Source organism: Lissotriton vulgaris, chromosome 3_2, assembly GCF_964263255.1.
Source record: "Lissotriton vulgaris chromosome 3_2, aLisVul1.2, whole genome shotgun sequence".
Lineage (NCBI taxonomy): Eukaryota > Metazoa > Chordata > Amphibia > Caudata > Salamandridae > Lissotriton > Lissotriton vulgaris.
The window spans coordinates 259712710-259722502 of record NC_141690.1 but is presented as its reverse complement, the minus strand read 5'-3'; the positions used below and the strand labels follow the sequence as shown (position 1 = coordinate 259722502).

The 9793-nt window shown below is 46.0% G+C and overlaps 1 protein-coding gene across 3 annotated transcripts in view; it reads right to left on the bottom strand.

Annotated features, from left to right (window-relative positions):
* Positions 1-3959: 3959 nt before the first annotated feature.
* Positions 3960-9793, bottom strand: part of LOC147725634 (uncharacterized) — a 387879-nt gene continuing 382045 nt past the window's right edge. For all 3 annotated transcript variants that reach the window (XM_086964330.1, XM_086964332.1, XM_086964331.1), the window contains one exon: positions 3960-5883. In XM_086964330.1, coding sequence (XP_086820456.1) covers positions 5686-5883 — 198 coding nt within the window. In that variant the 3' untranslated portion in view covers positions 3960-5685. The remainder of the gene's footprint in view (positions 5884-9793) is intronic.

Sequence of the window (9793 nt, the reverse complement as noted above, 5' to 3'; positions counted from 1 at the left end):
GTAGGGAGGTTTTGTTACCTCCCATCCAGGAGGTGATGAACTCAGAAATTATGGAGGGTATTTTCCCCGCCATTTGGAAAATGGCGGTGGTTAAACCTCTTTTGAAAAAGACCACCCTAGACCCTGGGGTTTTGAAGAACTTTCGCCCAATATCCCTGCTTCCTGCACTAGCTAAGATGCTCGAAGCACATCTTAACCATCATTTGAGCACCTTTCTGGATGAATCCTGTTTACTCGATTCCTCTCAGCATGGCTTCTGGAGGGCTCATAGCACTGAGTCCGCCCTCACAGTGGCTATCAATAATATCTGCTCTAAGGTCGATAGGAGCCAGACTACTCTTCTGGTCCTGCTCGACCTGACAGCTGCTTTTGATACCCTGTCCCCCTCTATCTTGGTATCTCGCCTTAGGGAGATGGGAGTGGATGGCCTTGCACTGAGCCTTCTCTCCTCTTTCCTCAACCACAGAGAACAGAGGGTTAAGCTTGGTGAATTTCTCTCCCCGCTAAACCTGTGCAGTGTGGGGTCCCGCAGGGCTCGTCTCTGAGCACCACGCTTTTTAACATCTATGTGGCCCCACTTGCCAGGCTAGTAAGATCTTGTGGGTTGGAAGTGTTGTCCTATGTGGACGACACTCAAATCATGGTCTCCCTCTCCCAATCGGTGAGTATTACCGCTCTCAATTTCAGGAACTGTATGGAGGCTGTCTCTCGGTGGATGATCCAGAACTTTCTAAAATTGAACGGTGAGAAAACCGAGGTCCTGATTTTTGGGGGTAAGCAGGACATCTGGCCGAGTGACTGGTGGCCTCTGTCTCTCGGAGTGTGACGCTTGCCGTCTCAATTCGCTCGTAATCTGGGTGTTCTGATAGACACCACGCTTTCCTTTGACCGTCAGGTCAGTAGGACAGTGTCAACCTGCTGTGGTGTCATCAGGATCCTAAGAAAGGTCACACACTATCTCTCTCCTGAAGCCCGGAAGCAGGTTACGGAGGCTCTCGTCTTCTCCAGACTGGACTATTGTAATGCGCTATATTTAGGCATCAATAAAAGGCTGGGCCAGCGTCTGCAGGTAGTGCAAAACACGGCGGCCAGGTTTGTCCTTGATGTCCCAAGACTTTCTTCAGCCTCCCTAGCCAGGAAAGATTTGCATTGGCTTCCCATCCAGTCCAGGATCAACTTCAAGATCCTGTGTCTCACCTACGGTGCCTTGCAGGGAGTTGGTGCGGAAGGCGTCAGGTCCCTCCTATCTCCCTACTCTCCTAGTCGAACCTTACGCTCCTCTAATAAGAATCTTTTGTCCATCCCCAGAGTACTCAAGGCCAGATGGGGAGGGAGGGCCTTTTCCTCCCTCACCCCGAGACTCTGGAACTTGCTCCCTTCTGAGCTAAAGGAGCAACCTTCCATTCTGCTTTTCCGTAGAGCACTAAAAACATGGCTATTTGTAGAGGCCTACCTGTAGTTTGGCATTTCCTCACACCACAAGCAGCTGTACCATCCTTTAGGCGCCTTGATGCCTATGGGCTAAGTTGCGCGTTACAAATCCTTATTCATTCATTCATTCAAGATCGAAGGGGAAAATGCGCCATTTCCCTGCCATTAAGTACGATGCGAAGCAATTCAGACCGCGGCTCCTCCAGAATCGAAGGTTCGCAATGGAGTCCCAAAGGTCTGAGGACGCATGTGCGAACACACAGGTAGTATTTAAAGCGTGGATGTCAGCACTGGAAGAGGCAAAAAGCTGGCGGCCACATGCATCCAGCCACCGGGACTCCTGGGTGGGAGGTAATAATGGGAAGGCGGAGGGATGCAAATCAAAAGCCGCCTGAAGTACTAGGCCCTGAGCGTTTTGGTGAAGAGACAGGCAGAGAGGATCACCCAGGGCAGGACAGTGTCAACAAGCAACAGCCCGATCAACTGGGTCTCCAGAAGATGTCCGCCCGACACGCAGGGCTTCAAATAAAGAACCCCAAGGGGTAGCAAATGCTCCACCTCAATAGGATCCAAATGGAGCAGATCCATTAAAGGATCAGAAAGTAGGGGGGCCACAGGAGGCTGAAAGCCAAGGACAACAGATGCCCTGAGAATAGCTTGCGCATAGGCGGCACTAAGCTCAGTCAGTAGCCATCCGGGTAGGAGACAATAGACCGTCAGTAGGAGACGGTTGAAGGCTAATACTCCCAGTGGCCATACAAAGCTGAGCAGGAGACTGACCCAAAGGCCAGGCAACACATGGGACCTGCAGGGGAAACATCAACCACTGGAGGGGGTTCGGCTGGCATTGACGTCAACCAGTGCAGGCGACAGAAAGACGCCCGAGGAATCCGGAGGAATGACAATGTCAGTCAGGGACACCGAAGTCGATGGATGCCATGTCAGAGTCGACTTGATGTCTACGACCTCCACAGGGGACGCAACCCCGACGTCTACCATCGTCGATCGCACCAGAACATGCGTAGACCGGGACGTGGGGCCGGGCTTCGAGCCAGGTGTCGAGTCCGGCGTTGATGTTGGCTTCACTACCGCCGCCTCTGTAGTCAGTGCAGGGAGCCGCACAGGGCTATGCGATGACTGGCGTGGTGTGCTGGGGTGACCAGAAGCACCGTTTGGACCGTGGCCCGTCGACGTCGCCTCTGCTCCAGAACCAGAGTCAATGCACACAGCCCTCACCGGGAAAACATCCGCCAACGAGGACCCGGCATGAATGCTCGCTGCCTCTGTGGGACCCAAAGGCACATCAGGGAGAGTGGAGAACCAAAATAGGCCTGGAGAGCCTTGGGCTAGGCCTTTATTTGGGACCGTGTCGTGCCAACTCCTGGAAAGGGAGGGTACGGAGGAGGCGACCGCTGGGCGCCCTTAGCTGACCCCGTGCAAGAGGAATGTATGCCAGCGCGCCTATGGGAGGAGGACCGCAAACAAAGCCTGTGCCCCCGCTTACCTTTCTTAGAACGGTGGTCGCGGGAGCGATTCTGAGAAGCAGAACGGCGACGGGAAGGCGTGGGACCGGACAACCATGTGGCCAGCATTTTCATACGTCGTTCCGTTACGTCGCTCTGCTAGTGTCACGTCCGTGGACAACGTCAGGGTGGAGCCGTGCGGCGACAGCCCCCCGGCGCACAGAGGTGCCGCTGCGCAAAAGTTTCCGGCTCCAGTCGGATGCCTGGGGATATTCCAAGTTAAGGAATCTGTGCCTAGACGTCTCTATCAGATCAATGCAGCAGTAAAGTTGTTTTTCTTTCAACGCTGAAAGAGGAGCCACACACTCTGGCGTACCTTTCAAAGACTTTGCGCCATTTATGCCAGCGTATGGGAGGATCACCAGGGCTAGACGGGAAGAAGGGTGGGGCAGGCCCAAAAGTAGCGATATGCAAGCCACAGAGTTCGCACGATAGTGCGCAAAGGCAGTGTTAAAAATGCTAAAGGGAAATGGTGTTTAGTCCAGATGAGAGTAATGGTGACCAAACAGTAACGGGTGGGAAAGTCACATAAAAGGCAATTTCTCAAGATAAAAAAAAATAAACTTGTGGGGTCCGCAGCGCTTGATGATAATAAATAAGTAACAGTACCTCAAGGTGGAAGGTATTCCAAAGTTCTTTGAAAGCGGTGCTTAAACTCAGTGGGAATGAGCATAACGTAGATGGTGTTGAGATCCTATCCAAGTTAATCCCATCTTCTGTTGCCAAATGTACGATCAAGCTGTACACAGGATGATACTTCAAAGTAGGTTTATTCTAGGATAAGGATCCCATCCACAGGAACAGTGCAGACAGGCAGAAGGCTCAGCTTCAACTGACAGCCTCTTACATAAACACATTTCAAAGCTCCTGGCAACAGGAAAAGAGGCTTAGAATGGCTCACTCTTGCCCTGGAGTCTTTAGGGAGCAAGTGTAATGCAGGCCTCCAGACATGCTAAAGCACGTGGGTAAAACATGTGAAAAAGAAAGAGTCGGGTAGGACAAATATTGACACTTCAAGACATATTTATTTGAAAATATGAGAGAATCATAATAAAAGATTATGCATAGCTTGACGAGCTGCAGAGTATTGATGCATACACAGCAAGCAACAGAACAACATGATCTTTCTCCGGTAGAGTCTCTCCCAGTTTGTAATAATCAGTAATTCAATCAGGAACTGGATATCTTCGATCAGTGGTTCCCAACCTATGGTCCGGGTTCCCTTGGGAGTCGCAAAGCCAAACCAAAGGGTCCGCAACTACTTCAAAAATTAAATATTATTAACAGAATAATAAGGTGTATATCAATAAATAAGTTAAATATACGACTGCCACATTTTAAACATACTGTAAATGTGAAGGAATTACAAATTGGAGGCTAAAAATCAAATGACTGTTCTCAGATTGGGAGCAGTGTATGTGCATTAAACAGAATATAGTATGGACTATGAGTGACCTCAAATGAATTTAGAAAAGCCCCAACCTTTCTATTAAAATAAAAAATTGATATTTTTTTATATATGTTTGCGAATTAAAAAATGGTGTCATCATTTGTGTATTTGCTTGATGAATGATGAATGATTTTTACTGTTATTCTTTTGTATTGTTTTGCGGTTGAAATCATCAACAATGCTTGTGCTGGGGTGCCAGGATTCCAGTAGGGTGCCCCCAGTTCCCAATAATGAGTCAGTGGAGGTCCCCAGGTTCCAGTAATGACTAAGTGGGGTCCCCAGAAGTCAAAAGGTTGGGAACCGCGGTCTTGGAGGGTCTGTAACACTGCAGGCTACAGTGGTGTCCTTCAATGAAATGACTGAGGCCTGGCTTTCTTCAAGACCCTGTACAACTATGTCTTATCATAGAATAATTCAATTAAAATTAATACAAGATACATATGTAAGCCATAAACTTATTGTTAGCCCCCCAGCCAGTAGCTACAATGAACCAAAATATAAAAACACATGTTTATATATTCCATTGACCTCCTCAAAGGGAAACAAGCAAAATATATAAACTACTCAGCTGCTCCTACCGAGCAGAGATTTCTGATCATGCGAACCTTTTACATCCAGTAATAATGAAACAGGCCCATATTTATCAATCTTGCACAACGCAGAAAGCCAGCTTGCTGCGCTGTGCTGCGCATAAGGGAAAGGGTAGGGATGTTCCGCATTTAACATTATACAGAGCATTCCTGTCCTTTAGTTGCACTGGGGTCATGGTGCAAGGGGGCCTGAGTTGGAAGCAGGATTGTTTTGTGCAGGAAGAGGCACCTTCCTGCACAAAAGCAATCCTGAGAGGCGTTTTCCTCTTTCCGTGTGAGCTGCAGAATGGGGAAAAGAATCTTACACCGCGCTAGCTCTTCGTATTCTGCTGCATTTAGCGCCATTTCTTAGTGTAAAATTATTCCTCGCATTCATTTTAGTTAGGAAGGTGCAGTCTGATCTATGAAAATAGCGCTAAATGCTGAGCAGAAATTGGAGGAAAATCCTATCCTAAGAGCGCAAGCAGTAGCTATTGGTTTCTTGTGGCCATTTTGGTTGCGGTGGACATTTTTGTATAAAAAAATAGCGCTTAATGTACGATTACTCTTCTTGCATTGTTATGCGTAATTTCTCTGAATTGTTAGGAAATTCTGCATGATTATGCTACAATGAATTAAGCTAGTTACACTCACTCCTATAATTAAATTGTTGCGTTATGCATAAAATGAAGGAGGGACACATTCCCTTCATTTAAAGATCTTCCTGAACTACGCTCAAATTAAAGAAGGTGACACCGGTCCAGATGCCCTTCATGGTGGCCTCATTGTTGAAGAGAGTACGAATTTTAACAACATAAGGAATAGTTAATTCCGCTCTCTGGACCACAGCCTTTAGGCGCACACCTTTTCCTGGTGCGAGTTGGCATGACTGAGACATGGTGTACTGTGTCTGTTGAGAAAAAGAGAACAAAAACTGCAGTTAGTGGCTGGAACCGAGTCGTTGCTTAGCAGAACCATGACTAGCGCAGCAATGCTTTCATTTCTTGGTCATTACTGGTCATGGTAAGCATCTATGCACTAGAACTAACTCCAAACAACTTGCAAAATGCTGTAATGTATTAAGTTCAAACATACAAACACATCATAATCCCCAGTGACAGCCTGCCCTAAACCCATCACAATGTGAATAGGGTCACCGATTAAAAAACACAGCCATCAATCAAAACACACATATGACAAATACTAAGGCAGCCAATAGGCATTGGGCAACTCAAGTTGTACAACAATATTTTGAGGCCATATTATCAGGGCGGGCTCCTACCATGGAAGTTCCACCTTCATGGCAGAGGCATCTCCCTGGTTTTTACCACAGTATCAGAACACCACATATGGCATCCACCGGGTTAAACGTATTTTTCTAGTTTCCAGGTCACTCCTAGTTCATCTCAGCAGAATGACCGTCAAGGTATGAAACACAGTAGCAGCATAATGCTGTTGCATCTAAGACTGCATTGTGCATGTTGCACCCCTGTTGACTCTGCCATTACTCTGACCTGACTGGCTTGCTGCAGCCAAGGGTGTGAAGAATACATCTAAACATTAGCACATGGGCCGTAAATATTAAAATGGGGATTGTGAGAATGCCAAATTTTGAGCATTGCACACATAATACACAGAAGTACATAGAACAAAGCATAGCACATGAAGAACATTGAAAAGGGATTACAGAGAAGGTTTAAATCTAGGCATAGCGGTTAGTATGTGAGGTTAGAGTTATTAATATAGATGGAATTATTTTATGTTCTTTACAATCAAGTGCTTGATTCTATTGTTATTGTTGCTAATAACTTTGGTGCCATTTGACGAATGTCTATGCAAATTACCAGAAAAAGTACCACTTTTTGCCTAGTCTGTGCATGGAAAGTTTCACTTTGATCCATCAAGCAGGGAGGCCACGACAAAGGAAGGTCCCAAAGCGCGTTTTCCCATTCATTTGACTAGGCGAAATCTTCTTACTATTCCCAGAAAATTATCAGTTCACCTTCAAAAACCAAAGACATTTTTTCCATTGTAGCTGAACTCTCTCTTCATGATCGCGTAACTGTTCAGCCCCAACCCTCACAGGCTCTTTGCGACTCCCTCAATTTATTTTTTATTGCCAAAATCACAACCATTAAAAATAACATTCCCCCCTCTTCCTCACCTAGTGTTTGTGTTTTACCCCCCACTAATCCTTGCTGCTTGCACGAATTTCCTCCTATTTCTCAGTCTGAATTTATTTCTTTATTACATGTAGTAAGTTCCGGCTCCCCCAATGACTGTTGCCCCCTCAAATTTTGAAAGACGCTTTCCTGGCTTGTCCAGGTCCCCCATTAGACCTTCTCAACTACTCTCTCGCTACAGGCTCTGTCCCCAATGCTTTCAAAAAGCTATTGTAGTACCCATTCTAAAAAAAACAGGTTCTGACCCAACTGTCTTAGGCAATTATCGACCCATCTCCCTCCTCCCCTATCTGGGGAAAGTGTTGGAGACCCAGGTCACCCGCTGTCTGAGCACCTTCATTGAAGAATATCACTTCCTAGATGACCAGCAGGATGGTTTTAGACCGGCCAACTCTACGGAAGCGGTCATTGTGGCCGTGATGGATGCACTGAGACATGAGACAGGGGGCTGATAAGAACCTGGCCCAGGCCTTGGTGCTATTAGATCTGTCGGCCGCTTTCGACACAGTCGATCATGCCATTTTGATTGGCCGTGTCAGAAATGCGGGTATCCGGGGCCCGGCCTTAACTTGGATTGGGTCCTTCCTCCAACAACGTTTTCAATCGGTTCAACTTTCTACCTTCTCTGGTCCCCAATCTTCACTTTCCTGTGGTGTTCCCCAGGGTTCTGCTCTATCGCCCCTCCTGTTTAACCTTTACATGCAACCCCTCTTAGCCTCTCTCCGCCACACCCCTGTTACCATCTTCAATTACGCGGACGACCTACAGCTAATCTTTCCTATCGTTCCCTCTTCTTCCGCTTGTTCTAATTTTCAATCCATCATGCTCACCATCTCCGGGTGGATGAATTTCAGCCAGCTGAAGCTTAACCCCAGCAAGACGGAGTTGGTCCTGATAGGAGGGTCCTCAAATCCTTGGAGCTCCAATTTTTGGCCCCAAGCTCTTGGCCCTCCTCCCTGCCCAGTCAAGTCCGTGAAGAGCCTTGGTGTCATCATTTCAAGTGACCTGTCGATGAGACCTCAAATTAACTCTGTTACCTCGGCCTACTTTTATCATCTACGCAGAATTGGTAAAATCCGTAGGTTCTAATCCACCGAGGCTCTTATACTTGTTATTATGACCCTTGTCACTTCACGCATTAACTATGCGAACTGCTTGTATGTGGGGATTCCTGCGCATCACCTCCATCGGCTTCAGCTGGTACAAAACCAGGCGGCCAGATTGGTGTTCCAACAGCCAAAGTACCAACACGTCATGCCCCCGCTGAAAAGACTGCATTGGCTCCCGGTCGCTTCCCGCTGTATTTTCAAAATGGGTTAAACTGTTTTCAAATCTCTCTTTGCACTTGCCCCTGCCTTTACCTCTCTTAGTCTCAAACGTCACATCCTCTCAAGGCATCTTAGGTCTTCTGCACATAACCTCTTAATCACCCTCAGGTTCAAACGTAAGAAACATGGTGGCTCTTGTTTCTCTTTTCTTGCTCCTTGTACCTGGAATTCTCTCCCTCTTTCAATATGGCTCGCTTCTGATTACACCATCTTCCGCAAATCTCTCAAAACCTATCTTTTTCAGATAGCTTATGATTAATCTTTCCACTCACACCCGACTGCTTTGTTTTTCCACTTTGTCTCTGAGCGCCATGAAACCAATTGGTGTCCGTGCGCGGTAAAAAAATCTTTTAACATAACATAACATTTTTCAGTTGGATTTTAGATACAGCTACAGCCCACACCTTTGAAAGGATGTGCACCAAATTTTCCAGATACCGTGTTATTTGTGATCTGCTATAAATCTATTTGGTAGTTTTTGAGCAATTATTGGCATGCAGCTCCCTCTCCCAAACCCTGACCACAATCAGAATGGTAACCTACTGAAATTCTATGTCCTTGATAAAATTCCAGTGAGGGAAAGAGGCAGAAATAGGACCTTAGTCTTAAAGAGATTAGAATCTAAAATGATCATCAAATACAATACACTTCAGCCAATGGGTTTAAACCTGGATGAAGAATTAGCTGCACACTTAGGATAAATAACAGTGAGAACTCAGCTATGGTCCCCCCTGTATGTGTGTTTTAAGGTTTTTCTGTAAATACTTTTAATATTTGGTTTTCGTGTAATCACATTTTAATCACTGGATTATGTTTATTTCTTGTTTCATAGATGTGAAGACACCAACATGCAGAAGAGCTCTAATATCTGCCCACCGTTGCACAGTAGGAACCTCCTGTTCATTCTATCAATTGTGGTTTTGGACTTTAAAATGTTCAGATATGCCTAGGGAGGCAACATTAAGGACAGATACATCCTGTTAGTAGTGGATATCTGAACATAAACAATGCAATAATGTATTGCCTCTTGTTGATCAGAATAAATTAAGGGTGAGGTACTTAGGTTGCAATAACGATTCATGGCCCACTTGGGCTTAATTGTGCGTGATGACTGAACTGCACAGACAGTGTTAATAGAAATTCATTGTGGATTTCGGGGATATTTGCCCACTAAGGCAGAATTGTTTATAATTTTTTGGGTCGCTTAAGATGTCATTACATCAAGTTACACATTGTTACAATATGTAATTTACTCACTGAATACTGATCACGTTAAAATTGTAAAATTAATTTTCAACACCAATTGTAT